At 40.6% G+C, this 15,495-nt stretch overlaps 2 protein-coding genes across 4 annotated transcripts in view; one reads left to right on the top strand and one right to left on the bottom strand.

The window, feature by feature from the left end:
• The window catches only part of rbks (ribokinase), a 95,878-nt gene that overhangs the window by 1,141 nt on the left and 79,242 nt on the right, over window positions 1–15,495 (top strand). The gene's annotated exons all lie outside the window — the stretch shown is intronic.
• Window positions 1–15,495, bottom strand: part of babam2 (BRISC and BRCA1 A complex member 2) — a 131,766-nt gene that overhangs the window by 61,316 nt on the left and 54,955 nt on the right. For all 3 annotated transcript variants that reach the window (XM_074660946.1, XM_074660947.1, XM_074660945.1), the window contains exons 5-6: window positions 14,421–14,615; window positions 10,584–10,658 (exon numbers count right to left, since the gene is read on the bottom strand). In XM_074660946.1, coding sequence (XP_074517047.1) covers window positions 10,584–10,658; window positions 14,421–14,615 — 270 coding nt within the window. The remainder of the gene's footprint in view (window positions 1–10,583; window positions 10,659–14,420; window positions 14,616–15,495) is intronic.

Below are 15,495 nucleotides of genomic sequence, written 5' to 3'. Positions count from 1 at the left end.
GTTTTTAAAAAAGAACCCCTCAACAACAAGCATTATTTCTTCTGATTCAATTCTTGCAGAAACAAGATCATTTTGTGGAATGATTGTGAAAAACTTTGTTTTGTTTAGCACACAAACAGAACATAAATACAGGACTGTAGTTACATTTATAGAAATAATCACTACTCAAATTGCAATCGTAATATTGATCAGAAAAATTGCATATGCAAGTTTTCACCAAGTCGTTCAGCTCTAGTGGGGTACAACAGTGGCACTGTCACCAAAACCTTTTCCTCACATTCAATGTACTGTTTAAAGTCCCAGTGAAACGGAAGTTAGAGCGCCTTTAGCTTCTGCATTGTGAGTAATCCCCAGTGAAATGGAATATTTGAGCGTTGTAGAGTTATAAGAGGGAATTACAGTAAATCAAACCCTTTGCATTTGATTGGACTGCCAAAAAAAAGTGGGCGGGAATGAGTCCTAAAACCTGGAAATGAGTTAGCATTTTAGCACTTCCAGTTCCCTCGTTTGGAAGTCAATGTTTTTTTTTTAAAAATGGGTTTTTAGTTGGATGCCTGATAAAAGGTCTGTGGTTAACACAAGCTTACAGAGATTTTATTCTACAATATAAAATACATCAATAAATACCCCATTCGTGAATTTTGAAGCTTTTACCTTTAGCCTAACATTTGCTTCTTACTTCTGGCGATAGCATTCAAAAATCAATAAAAGTGTCGTTCATTTGTGAATATTAACTTACGGAATAAAACATGTCAGTATCCTAAATGTGTGTTTGCCACAAAGCTTATTTTCTGCAATAATCCAAAAGCCAATGGGATGTTTCCATTGGCTTTTGTATTATGGGAACCAGGGCGATGCTAACTTCCTGGTTGGCCTACAAAAATACGTCATCCCTGCAGCACTCTATTATTGGATGAAATTGGTTGGTATTTGTTTACGTTTTCAGGAAGAAAAGATGATTTGATTTTGATATTAAAAAAATATGAAGAAATCGATTTTATGCACATTTTATTGCATACATTGTTAAATAGGTGTACAGTATGACCGGGGGATGTGATCTAAAAGGGTTAAAAAGGCATTTTTCCTTTAATCTCGGCTTTAACCATTTTTAAATGAAAGACTCTGATAAAAGTCGCAGGTGTAAGCACGGTTGAATTATTACGCACAAGAAAACATGCTGCTTCTCGGCATGTGCCCTGACAATGGCAAGAGCCCTCTACATATACAGTGAGACTGTGACGTGCTTGCCGCGCAATACTTCCGCAATACCCTCAATCTGTCCCCAGCTCCTCAACTGTGCCCTTGGGTGGGGGAGGGGTGGGAGACAACGCTGCACTCTCACCCTCTTGCTCCTGAGGTGGAAGACAGTGCCATTGTTAAACACAGCCCCGAGGAGTGTCAGGGACACGTTTTAAGAGGATCATTAGGAGGGAATTTTCATGTTTTCTCCCCCTCTGTGAGGTGTTTACCAAAGCTGATTTGAAGCTCTGTAAATAGTAGGAACTTTACTTTGAATAATATTTAATTATGGTAACACTTTATAATAACCATCATTTATAAATGGTAAATTGATAGTCAATTCAACTTAGTTCATAGTTATTTTACTGTTCACAAACAACTAAATGATAATTAATTATGGTAACTAATCATTAGTAATGCTATAATTTATGTTCTTTTAACAGTGTATTGTTGCACACATAACATTTGATATGCTTTATATATAGAAGTATTTGTTAATGATTAAGATATTATTTGTAAACCTTAAATAAATAGTTTTGTCAAACATATATAAACATTACATAGATAAATATTTGTAACACTTAACGGTTAATAATAGGTTTGTAAACCGTCTATAAACATTATTTGGATAGCTACCATAAAGTTGCAACTGATGATTATAATACCTTGGTAAATGGTTAATAAATACCTTGTAAAGTATCTATAGACATTATTTAGACAGTTAATACTTTCTCAATTAATAACTGGTTTCTGGTCCATCTATCTATGTAATGTTTATAGATGTTTTACAAACAACTTATTAAAGGTTCACAAATCATCTGGTAATCATTAACAAATAGTATATAAAATGTTATAACGTGTGCAACAATAAACTGTTAATAAATACTTTACTAATGTAATCAGAATGTAACTGTTATCGTCCCTTATCAGCTGTGATACCATATATAATTTATAAACTAATTATTTCATATAACACAAACTAATGATAAAATAACAGAAATTATTCCATTGCTAATAATTAGTAAACATTATTAATTATCATATCATTGTTTGTTACCAGCAAAATAACTATTAAATATGTTCAATTAACTCAATCAATTTATGATGGTTATTACAAAGCGTTACCTTATTTATAATCACAATCTCAACTTGCAAAGACAATCCAAAATGGAAGTGACAGTATGAGGATGTACATATTTTCTAAACATTTTTTTTAAGGAATGCAATATTTTCTTATGGCTAATTCAAGAGTTAATATTTGGATGAAAGAATAATAAAAAAACAAGACAGGAAATGATGAGGATGTACAGAAATAATCGAGTCAGCGACGCCGGCACCGCAAATGAAAAGACAGAACGAGAGCCCCGGGCTCTGCTTCACCCTGACCCTCCCCTGTCAGTTGCTGCATGTGGAGCTCTGAAGGTTAAAGTGTGTGTGTGTGTGTTTGTGTGTATGGAGGGGGGGGAGGGAGCAAGGATGCAGGACCAAAAATAATTAGAGTAAAAATAATTAGATGTAAGTGCTCTTGTTGAAGCATGCACAGCTTGCACAGACAAAACCAGGATACACGAGTGCCCAGGGCTCAATGCAATCCTCCCTCAGGTCAGTTTTGGAGGGAAGCACAAATTGACCAGGGGGAGTTGGATACTGGTTGCTGGGCATTGGAGAGGCCTGGCATTAAAAAAAGGTTCAAAAATGTACAAATGCAAATCTGGCATTAAAGCAACAGTTACATATTGGAAAATATTTCCTTTCTGGCTTTTTCATATACTGTATCTATCTATATATCTATCTCCCGATTTAATACTATCAAGATGCTGTACCAGTTTGATATGTATTGCAAGTTTTAAGTATTGCGATTCAATATTACGATTTATTGCAATTTTGGTTTACTTTTTTAACACTAGACCATGGGAAACAGTTGAATCATACACGTCTAGGTATTTTACTTTGAAAAATATCTAAATCAATACGGTAAAAATGTTTGATTTTCAGCATGAATATAGTCAGAGATGTCCTGAAATCAAATATATCAGTAATTATCATTATTTTTTTTCCTAGCAACAAAAAAAATCAAAGAATAAAGAAATTATTGGTATTTTATTTTTTAATTTATAAGGGACAATAAATCTATTTCAAAATTGTAAAAAAAAAAAAAAATGTGATTCTTAGGTGAATCAATTATTTTTTTCCGCACCTCTATTAAACGTAAGGCTACAGCCAGCAGCCGGCTACCTAAGCTTGGCATAACGACCGGAAACAGACAGCCTGACTAATTGACATGTTATGTCTCATATGTTTAATTGGAACAAAACCTGAAGTGTCTTTGCTGGATGCCTGGCAACTGCTTTTTCCACCCGTTTCCAGTCTTGATGCTAAGCTAAGCTAACCGGCTGCTGCCTGTAGACTTATATTTAATGGACAGATATGACAGTAGTGTCCATATTTCCATCCAACTCCCCCGCCAGAAAGCAAATAAGCGCAATTCCCAAAATGCTCCTTTAATTGTGCTGAAAGTGTGTGCTAACAAAGATTGGAAATGCTGCAAACTAACCTGGAGCATCACTATCCAATAAAGCACACAGAATGCAGGTGCTTAGAATCTAAAAAAAAACAGCAATTGGACCCATCGGCTGGGATGAACAGCAGGGCAATCAGAAACCGTTAACTATAAGAGCTTTTTACTGCTTTAACAGACCATCAGTGGCTGTGAACATTTCACATGTGAGGTTTATACTGACAAAAACAGACATTTTTTTGTCTATTGTTGTTTCATTTATTTAATTAAATTGATGTTCTGTTTGTGGTTCATACAATTCTGTTAATTTTTCAGATTTTGAATCTACTATTTGGGAATCTTTACACTCAATAGCTTTATATGTCGTTATCTCACACAGTGCTACAGCAGATATCAGTTAGTTCACAAGACGGGTCACCTGAAACATCCTATTGGATCAATGACAGCTGCTTGAGGCCCCGAACCACACACACACACACACACACACACACACACACACACACACACACACACACACACACACACACACACACAAATACACTGCAATGGCTTTGGAGCTGGTGACATGGGCCAGTGCTTGTGGGGGAAACAAAGCTCAAGTGAAGCGAGAGCAGAGGGTTCAGGCACGAAGGTGGCGTCACTCCATGCTGATCAGTGTGGACATTTAGAGGCGTGCCGCTGCTGCTGCACATATACGTACTCTACAGGACAGACAGACAGCCTAGCGAGATGCAAAAAGGACATCTTTTAAAGAAAAGGTCACATCTGTAATTAGAGGATTTTTTTTTAGTTGAATCCTGGGGTAGCATGAAGCAAGATAAGAAATGTGTGGTAGAAATCGTGGCGTGTAACAGGTTTTCTGCCTTAAAAAATCTCGGTAACACTTTCATGTCTATAATACACTATAAACATACTTACATAAATTGGGTATCACTGTAAAGCTGAGACTGTGGATCCAATGAGCCTAATTATATTCATGTGTGATGATGTTAGTCCCAATAGTAGCCATTTCATTGTAGTGAGACCATTTTTTTAAACTTGACCTCACTGTATAAAATGACCTGTGGTGACATCTAGGATAATTACATCCTCATGAAACTTTACAGCCCCAAACTATAGACCTAGAGCATTCAGAAGCTGTATGGCTTTCCTAGCTACATTGGCAATAAGGGTGTTTCTGAGAAGTTTCTAGAAAAGAAGTGCTCGCCATCCAATCGCCAAAAAATTCTTGCAGAAATCTCCAAATGTCAAAAGTTTTTGATACCAAATCACAGCATGGGTTTTTCTATGGTGTTCCTCAAGGTCTTGGTGTCCTAATGTGCTATTTTGGAGGGATTATTGATCATTTTTATCAATTCTCCAGTGGTAAAAAATTGTTAAATTCAGCACCAAATCTTTGTAACAAATGATATAAACCCCAAAATTGCTGCAACAATTTATGAGACATAAGTGAGCATGGGGGATGACCATCATATACTTCTATCATAATGTACTAAGCTCTTATACATTTTCACAATTTATTTTAAATACTTAATTAATTAATAATGAATTTGTATTTCTTATTAATGACTAGAACAACTTGACACACAATACTGAGCTGCATCTCAAATTAATCTTCATGTTCTCAGCTTTCAAATGATGTACACCACTTCTATGTGACATCTACTGCTCAATATTATATCCCCACCCCTACCTGCTACAAGAGAGGGCAGAATGGTAAGGGGTTAATGCGTTATAATCTGCTTATAGCACTGTCTAATTATAGTTTAGAAACGATCCTCTAGAGTCCGACATCAGAACTGCTTCCATAGCAACGGTCTGTTATACATAGCAACGCAAAAAAATATCAGACCGTAGAAGGCCGCGATTGATCAACAGGAATTGAGTATTCAACAAAGCCGTGTAATAATGCGTTATAGACATGGGCGTCACATGAAAGAGTTACCATATTATATATTACCTCTTATAACCTTCCAAAAGGAATGTGTTAAGTAGACCATAACAAACGAGTCACCATTGTACTGCAACCACGTTAAAAGACCTAAGTGATATGAACAAATATCCTGCACAGCGGGAGGTCAAAGGCCAGTGATAAATGAGAGGATATGAGTAAAAGCAACTTCAAACGGTTGACAACCCAGAGGTCAAGGTACGATCAAAGGATGAGACACTGAAACGGTGCCCAAGAGGACCACATGCCCTTTAAAACGAGAAGAAAACTGCCAACATCCATCTGTGTGCATTTCACTATCCTCCCTTCATCTCCGCTCTCAGTGTCCTTCCCACTCTTTCATTTTGACTATGACGGGCTGCCCCCTTTAAAAAAAAAAAAATAATAATAATAAAACAAATGAATAAACTTGCATTCCTCCCCCCTCCCCGAGGCTGGGCAGTGCATGCAGGAAGGTAAACATGTCCACTGTGGTGAGCTCAGACCACGCGGATGCTTCGCTCCAGGTAACAGTCGTCCTCCACAGCTCTGCGCCCACCAGCAACATCTCGGCATTCACTAGCAGTGCAGAGTAGCCTGTGTCTGAACAGATTTCCGCTTCAGTGCCAAACCTTCCCCTCCTCAAGCAAGGACATCCGTGGATTTGATGAGGAGGTTGATTCAAATCAGGGTCAACAGTCTGACCTCTACCTACAGTACCTGGCTGATGGCTTCTATTCTGTCTGGAAAGCATCACCTTTTTGAGTCTGTGTGTTGTTGTTGTTGTTTTTGTAAAAGAAAGAGCTGCTATTATAAATAGGCTAGAACTCATTTTGGCAAAAAGCCCTGTGTTAAAATAATGCGATGGGGTTGCTAGCAGTGAGGTGATGAAATAGGATCGAGGAAATTCAATTAAATTAATCCACGACTCTGATTGCTTATCAGACATCAAAACGCTGCACGGTGGTTTGTAATACTATGAGACAGGACACGGCAGACAATTACTTCATCTTCCTTTCTATCTTTATCTTACAGTAGATCAGCATTCATGTAATCTACCAAGAATGTGCACTGCGCCTTGCCAGATTACATTGCACTGCAGGGCTCGAAATACCACGTCAATACGCACGGTAGCGCACGTAAAAACCTGAGCTGTGCACGTAATTCTCAGCTCAACATCGATGCAAATAAATTGGTTGAGAAAAATATGTTGTGTACAGCACATTACTACCAATAAAACGTCATTCATAATATAATTAACTTTGACTTAATGCTGAAGTAGGCGAGATCGGAGCAAATATGATTAAAAAAAGTTATTTTTATAAAACGGTCGCTATATCCTGACCGTAGTACATGAAACAGGTAATCCAAAAAAAATAATGTGCCTCTGTGTCCTCCGTTGTCCTCCGGTGTCTTCCGGTGCTCCTAACGGCAAGGTGCAAGATTTCACAGACCAGAGGAAAACAAGCAGTCAGAGCTGATCTGAGGTCTGCTGTCCATCTGCTGTCTATGAGAGCCGGCTGTCAATCACTAGCGAACTCCGATCCAACGGTCAAACTAGGCAGCGCTGATCAAATATTAATCAATATTATGTTACGTTAATGCCTATTTCTCACCTCAAATGTTTTCAGAAACATCTTGTAGTGTACTGTTTAGCTGTAAAATGAGAAAATTTGTGAAGCGGCAGCCATTGTGGAATTTGTTGAAGGAACGCCAAGTTCTGGTCACATGACCATAGCACAGCCAATAGGAACGCTCTCTCTCTGAAATTACCTGTGATTGGTCAAAGTCTCCCGTCACGGGCTAGATTTTTTTAAAGCCTGAAAACAGAGCCATGAGGAGGAGCAGAAGTCTAGTTATCAGAACACTTAAATCACAATATGCACCATGAAACATGGTGCAACATGGCAGACTCCGTGGAGAGGACTCTCTCTACGTAGATGCGAAGGGCTCATGTTTACGCCTGGTCTTCAGAGGCGGAGTATTTTCCCCGCAAAACTGAGTGTCGCAAATTGCGTGACATCAGTAAATCCAGCAGAATACATAATCAACCGTTGTTAATATTCATCCTCCTATTAGTTGCACGACCCTCCCTTAAATGCACATGCAATCTTGCAGAAACTCGCACAAATGACATGCAAACTGCGACTCCAGCCTGGTGCGTGCGTCTCTTTGATAAATACAACACGTGTTTGGGGCAGAGCGTCAAATCTGCGTGTGAAAAACACACAAAAGCTGCAATAAATCTGACCCTGTGTGTCAGATATTTTCTTTCTTATACTCTTCTGTTAGGGGTAGTGGCTTCAACTTCAGCAAACGGCCAAAAGACCTTTCATTTAATCAACCTTAGATTCGTTCTTGGTCGGTTGCAACATTGACCCACAGGCCGAGGATAACTGGTAAGGCAAGCCACGTGCACTGCATTTAAACACAAAAATTCCACATGTAATTTAACAAATTTGTGGTTGCAATGTTCCTTTACTGTGAATATATAGGGTACGTCTGCCTGCTCAGTGAGGAAGGACTGTAGGAGTGGATTAATTGCGCTTCAACTGCTCTGCAACAGTATGGAATTACTCGCAGTGCAGAAATGTGCGATGCACAAAAAGAACTGACTTCAGACAGCATCCTCACCAACAGAACTAATTGCATGACAACTGTCAAACTGAAAATCCAGGTCAGCGGTTTGGCGTACAGTACATTTGTGTTCTTAGAGTCCAGCCTATACGCTGCATAATCCCGTTCCTCTGTAATGCGTAGGAGGACAAGGTGTGGGCTGATGTTCATTACTTTCCTCTCCGCGAGTCAATACTCTTTCTTAGTCTTCAAGTGCTCCCATGGTGATACTATGTATACCCAAGCTGCCAAATACAGCATAATACTGCGAGTGTGTGCATGCGAGGAAAAAAGAACACATGATATGATTAGGATGACAGAAATGTACATCCGTATCCAAGACTTCGTCTCTAATAAAAAAAAATCACTAAATATTACAGAGAGTTCTTCTTTGACAACATTGTGTCAATGGCTACACTGCTACCACCACCCACTGGCTAAAGGTGTCAGTGTGTCTGCCTCGCTTTCGAAAGCCTTCGCATGGAAAACTCCAGCAAGTGACAGCATGCTTGTTTGAAAAAAAAAAGATGTCACCAATAAGAGCTCCCATCAGGGCTGAGTGTAGAAACTTTCCTGCCTCGAGACACACAGGTAAAAAAAAAAAGTAAATAAATAAAAACTATAGCTGTCAAAGTTACCGCAATAACAACGCATTAATGCAAATTTGCTTTAACGCCACTAATTTCTTTAGCACATTAACACAACTTGCGATTTATAGGTTGTAGTGGGCTCAGTTATAAAGATAAAATGAGGATACTTGCATCATATGAAACTAGAAAAACCTAAGGAATCCATTGGTACCAACCATGTCATACTAGCTTGTTGTAAAGGACACTAAATAACGCTCCAAAGCTATGCTAAATTTTGGCGAGGAAAAACTGGCATGGACTTTCTCAAAGGGGTCCCTTGACCTCTGATCTCAAGATATGTGAATGAAAATTGGTACTATGGGTACCCATGAGTCTCTCCTTTACAGACATGCCAACTTTATGATAATCACATGCAGTTTGGGGCAAGTCATAGTCAAGTCAGCACATTGACACACTGACAGCTGTTGTTGCCTGTTGGGCTGCAGTTTGCCATGTTATGATTTGAGCATATTTCTTATGCTAAATGCAGTACCTGTGAGGGTTTCTGGACAATATTTGTCATTGTTTTGTGTTGTTAACTGATTTCCAATAATAAATATAAACATACAATTGCATAAAGAAAGCATTTTTTTCCCACTCCCATGTTGATAAGAGTATTAAATACTTGACAAATCTCCCTTTAAGGTACATTTTGAACAGAATAAAAAATGTGCAATTAATTTCACATCAGTTAACTATGGACAATCTTGCGATAAATCGCGATAAACATTTTAATCGACTGACAGCCCTATTAAAAACTAAAAATTCTATCATGGCCAGCGATGCGGCCGTTGGACGAGTCCACTCAAAAAGCCGGCAGAGAGAGACGAGTCTCAGTGCTCCGGGTTCTGAGAAACATGGGGACAGAGGCTGATGTGAGGCTGATGATGGTTGCTGTTTCCCTTATGTTTACCATCATTTCCCTTCACAAACAAGAGGCCGGGCTGGAAAAGGCCAGAGAGCCAGGGCCTCCAGCATGCAGGCAGTCGAAGATGGAGGGGGGGGGGGGGGAGCGACAGAGAGTGAGAAGAGAACTGGAGATAAGGGAGAAAGTGAGATAGGGGTAAGGGCAATCGCTGATATGAGAGAGAGAGAGAGAGAGAGAGAGAGAGAGAGAGAGAGAGAGAGAGAGAGAGAGAGAGGGGGAGAGAGAGAGAGAGAGAGAGAGAGAGAGAGAGAGAGAGAGGGGGAGAGAGAGAGAGAGAGAGAGAGAGAGAGAGAGAGAGAGAGAGAGAGAGTGAGTGTCCGGGCTAAGCTGCCTCCAGACACCACGCGGCTCAGAGCAGATCGAGAGTGACGGCTTGCTGATTAGTCAACTCACAGCCCCCAAGACCGGAGTCTGCATACACGCACACACACATACATGCACATGCACACAGTTGCATCGCAGTTCATTTAAATAAACCCTGCTATTATCATTGGACACATAACAAAAACATATGTATATACACACATACATGTCAAGAAATGAAAAACAAAAGTACAGAATGTACACAAAAGAGCACTCGTATTATATCTAAAGGAAGCTCATGTCATGACAAAGAGACTAGTAAGTAGGTCTGCAATGTGTATGTGTGTGTGTACATACTGTGAGGTAGGTGTGTACCTTGATCACGAGTCAAAATGTGTATGGGGTTCGGTGGTTAATTACCTTAAGGAGATAGACTGGGATGTTGCTAAAGTCCCCAGGGAGCTTGAGAAGGAAACGGGCTGAAAATTCTCCCGTCTGGAGAAGGAGAAACAGAGGTTAAAAACTTTACTAACTGTACAACATACAGGTACAAAAATGACCAGTTTCGGTGTAAAAAAATAATCATGTAAACATAGGGAAATGTAGATAGAATATGATGGCTGGGTGTCATTTGAAAAATTCCAACACGTCCTCATACCTAAACGACAGAATAGGTTGTTTGCCGAAGACTCACAAAATGACATAATATGACTCTATTTAACGTTGTGAAACGGTCGGAATTTTGAACACGTGGTTAATGTTGAGAAATGGAACTACTGGGTTATGTTTATGCAACATACTATTTGGTTAGGTTTAGGTAAAGATCATGGTTTGGGTTAAAAAAAGCATGTTTGTTACGTAAGTATGTGACGTAGATACTACGTTTTATACTTGCACATAGTATGTGACGTGGTTACGTACTAATGTAGTAACGTAGTTACGTACGTAACTTAAAGTAACTCAACATGTTTACTTTTGATTTCACACGGGACACAAAATACGGTCTCCTGGGTGAAAGTCCTGTTTGTTTGACCCATCCATCCACCCCAACCTCATCGGTTAGGCATTGACCTTGAATAACTAAGGTTAGGCAATGACCTTGAATGGTTAAGGTTAGGCATTGACCTTGAATAATTAAGGTTAGGCATTGGCCTCGAATGATTAAGGTTAGATAATGATCTTGAATGGTAAAGGTTAGGCATTGATCTTGAATAGTTAAGGTTAAGCATTGACCTTGACTGGTTAAGGTTAGGCATTGACCTTGAATAGTTCATGTTAGGCATTGGCCTTGACTGGTTAAGGTTAGGCATTGACCTTGAATAGTTCATGTTAGGCATTGACCTTGACTGGGAAAGGTTAAACATTAACCTTGAATGGTAAAGGTTAGGCATTGACCTTGAATAGTTGAGGTTAGGATAGGTTGTTGGGCAGCGAATCTCAAAAGAGTTTTCGCAACTTGTGGGTTACGTTCTAGACACAACCGACCTTCTCCCTACGCAGACTTGTTATACGCATTATTAGCATGTTAACGCGATATTAGCGTGTTAACTTTGACAGTCCTAATTTTATGTCAACATATTTGTGTTCAAATACACATGATCTGAAATAACACAAACTATATTTTAAAGTGTTATATAATTCGAACGATTGAAAGTCCTGCTTTCTTTAATGATTTGCAAATGTATGGAGTATGATGTTCCAAACCCAATAACTGAGTTGAAATGTAAAACACAGTGTAAGCACAAAATTGGATAATGAGCTGTTTATGAGTTATTGTCATTGTGTCCTCAAGAATGTGCCTCTCCACTGATACCAACAAGATGGCACAATCATCTGAAAATCATGTGCTACGGGGAAACATATTGTGTCGATAAAATAAATGTTCCATATCAAAAACACATGACTCTGACTTGTCTGACGCAAGTTCTTTAGAACAGACAAACAGGAAGCCTTATTACACTCTATTTCCCATGGGAATTACTTCTGAGGCCCGCATACAAAATTGAGAGCAATTATGTATAATAACTGGATTCTATAAATAGTATTTTTTTGAAAAGTGGCATAGGAGAATAAGGACAAGTCAAACTTGCTCGTATCATTCCATCTCATCTCAGCTTTTAACAATCACAAGTATTTATGTTCTCACCTCAAGACTGACCAAATTAGAGGAATAGCATGTGAACACATACAGTAAATCCGACCAATGGTAGAGGCAGAGCTGGAAGCTGATGGGGGACCATCATCAATTACCCTGGTGGAAGTCACTGAGGTAGTCAAACAACTCCACAGTGGCAAAGCCCCGGGGGTTGATGAGATCCGCCCAGAAATGCTGAAGGCTCTGGGTGGGGAGGGGCTGTCTTGGATGACACGTCTCTTCAACACCGCGTGGAAGTCGGTGACAGTGCCTAAGGAGTGGCAGACCGGGGTGGTGGTTCCCCTTTTCAAAAAGGGGGACCAGAGAGTGTGTGCCAATTACAGGGGTATCACACTGCTCAGCCTCCCTGGTAAAGTCTACTCCAAGGTGCTGGAAAGGAGGGTTCGGCCGATAGTCGAACCTCAGATCGAAGAGGAACAATGCGGATTCCGTCCTGGCCGTGGAACAACGGACCAGCTTTTCACTCTCGCAAGGATCCTGGAGGGGGCCTGGGAGTATGCCCATCCAGTCTACATGTGTTTTGTGGACTTGGAGAAGGCATATGACCGGGTCCCCCGGGAGATACTGTGGGGGGTGCTGCGGGAGTATGGGGTGAGGGGGGCACTTCTCAGGGCCATCCAATCCCTGTACGCCCAAAGCGAGAGCTGTGTTCGGATCCTCGGCAATAAGTCGGACTCGTTTCCGGTGGGGGTTGGCCTCCGCCAGGGCTGCGCTTTGTCACCAATCCTGTTCGTGATATTCATGGACAGGATATCGAGGCGTAGTCGGGTGGAGGAGGGTTTGCAGATCGGTGTGCTGAGGATCTCATCGCTGCTTTTTGCAGATGATGTGGTCCTGTTGGCATCATCGGTCTGCGACCTCCAGCACTCACTGGATCGGTTCGCAGCCGAGTGTGACGCAGTCGGGATGAGAATCAGCACCTCTAAATCTGAGGCCATGGTTCTCAGCAGGAAACCGGTGGTTTGCCTACTCCGGGTAGGGAATGAGTCCTTACCCCAAGTGAAGGAGTTTAAGTATCTCGGGGTCTTGTTCGCGAGTGAGGGGACGATGGAACGTGAGATTGGTCGGAGAATCGGAGCAGCAGGGGCGGTATTGCATTCGCTTTACCGCACCGTTGTGACGAAAAGAGAGCTGAGCCGGAAGGCAAAGCTCTCGATCTACCGTTCAATCTTCGTTCCTACTCTCACCTATGGTCATGAGGGTTGGGTCATGACCGAAAGAACGAGGTCGCGGGTGCAAGCGGCCGAAATGGGTTTCCTCAGGAGGGTGGCTGGCGTCTCCCTTAGAGATAGGGTAAGAAGCTCAGTCATCCGTGAGGGACTCGGAGTAGAGTCCTTGCTCCTTTGCGTCGAAAGGAGCCAGTTGAGGTGGTTCGGGCATCTAGCACGGATGCCTCCTGGGCGCCTCCCTTGGGAGGTGTTCCAGGCACGACCAGCTGGGAGGAGACCACGGGGAAGACCCAGGACTAGATGGAGAGATTATATCTCTACTCTGGCCTGGGAACGCCTCGGGATCCCCCAGTCAGAGCTGGTTAATGTGGCCCGGGAAAGGGAAGTTTGGGGTCCCCTGCTGGAGCTGTTGCCCCCGCGACCCGATCCCGGATAAGCGGTTGAAGATGGATGGATGGATACAGTAAAACTGTGCAATACACAGCCCTTGGCTTTGTAAAAAGTAGGACACCACAAACAGCAGCCCACTGCTCCTTATGCTTGGATGGGTTAAATGCAGAGGTCAAATTCCATGCATGTACCTGTATGTATACCTGTATGTATATGACAATTATAATTTAAGTTTAAGTTTTTAAGTGTTTTTTTCATTTTATTTTATTATTTTTAAGTTTATAAGTGAATTTTCTTTTTTTTATTATATTTTTAAGTTTTTTTTGTTGTTTTAAGTTTACTTTTACTTTTTAAAATTTTTATTTTTTAAGTTTGTTTTTTTATTTTAAATTAAGTTTTGTTTTTATTTTAAGTTTAAGTACGTTTTTTAAACGTTTTTAAGTATAAGTTTTTTAATTATTTTTTTTTAAGTTTCAGTGAGTTTTTTTCAGTTTAAGTTTAAGTTTTAAAAGTTTAAGTTTAATTTATCAAACAGTTGCCTACCCAGCTGTTCTTGCGTCCGGCATAAATCTCCATGTTGCGGCCATAGTTGGAATCCTCCAGCAGACTATCATACTCAAAGAGCAGCCTGGAGCTCTCCCGCAGACGCTGGCATTGGTAGTGATGGTACTGCTGGATAAGCTCCTTCACCAGCTGGAGCAAACATTCTGGGTCCGCAGCATCCCACTGGACCAAGTGCTGAGGAAGACACCAGAGAAGAGGCATAAGGACAGACATAAGACTTGCCATTCATCTTCATTTAAAACAAGTTAACAACATGTTAGAATGTAAAATCAATACACCATTATTATAATAACCGTAAGCAAATGAACTGAGAGGATTAGCAGCCTTATTTGGCATCTCTTCCTTTTTATGTTGTGGTAGATTTGGCAAGAAATCCTCTAAACTGAATTTAGGCACATAAATGGATTTTAATATGGCATTAACAACAAACAGGGTGCTATGCTTGGAGCATAAATGGAGCTTAAAGGGACAGTTACTTATAGTGCTATTTATCAATCTGGATTGTTTTGGTGCGAGTTGTTTAGTGTTGGAGATATTAGCCCTAGAGAGGTCTGCCTTCTCTCCAATATAATGGAAGTAGATGGTGCTCAGAGCGACAAAAAATACATTTGAAAAACTCAACAGCAATGTCTTTTTCCAGAAATCATGACCTGGTTACTTAAGACGATCCACATACCTTGTTGTAAGCAGATTCCTGTACAGTAGGAACTATTTTCTTTTCCCTGAACTACACCTGCCAACCTTATCACTGTGCAGAAGGAAGCGTGCATCTATACTCGGTACTGCTAACTCACCCGCTGAGCTAGCTAACGTCACAGCTCAGCCGAGGAGGACGCCATTAATGTTTACATCTTGTGCTGTCACGAGCCTATCGACCATGAGTACATGCACGTTTCCTTCTGTGCGGTCGTATGGTTGGTGGGTGTAGTTCGGTAGAAAGTAGGGATGCACCAATTGCAAAATTATGGGCCGACATCGATGTTTAAAAGAAACGTTTGGCCGATAGCCGATACAGATGTTTTGTTGTTGGTTATTTTGTTCTCATTTATCCCCC

Source organism: Sebastes fasciatus, chromosome 15 (genome assembly GCF_043250625.1).
Source record: "Sebastes fasciatus isolate fSebFas1 chromosome 15, fSebFas1.pri, whole genome shotgun sequence".
Lineage (NCBI taxonomy): Eukaryota > Metazoa > Chordata > Actinopteri > Perciformes > Sebastidae > Sebastes > Sebastes fasciatus.
The sequence above is the reverse complement of the archived record's forward strand: the minus strand, read 5'-3'. Positions and strand labels throughout refer to the sequence as shown.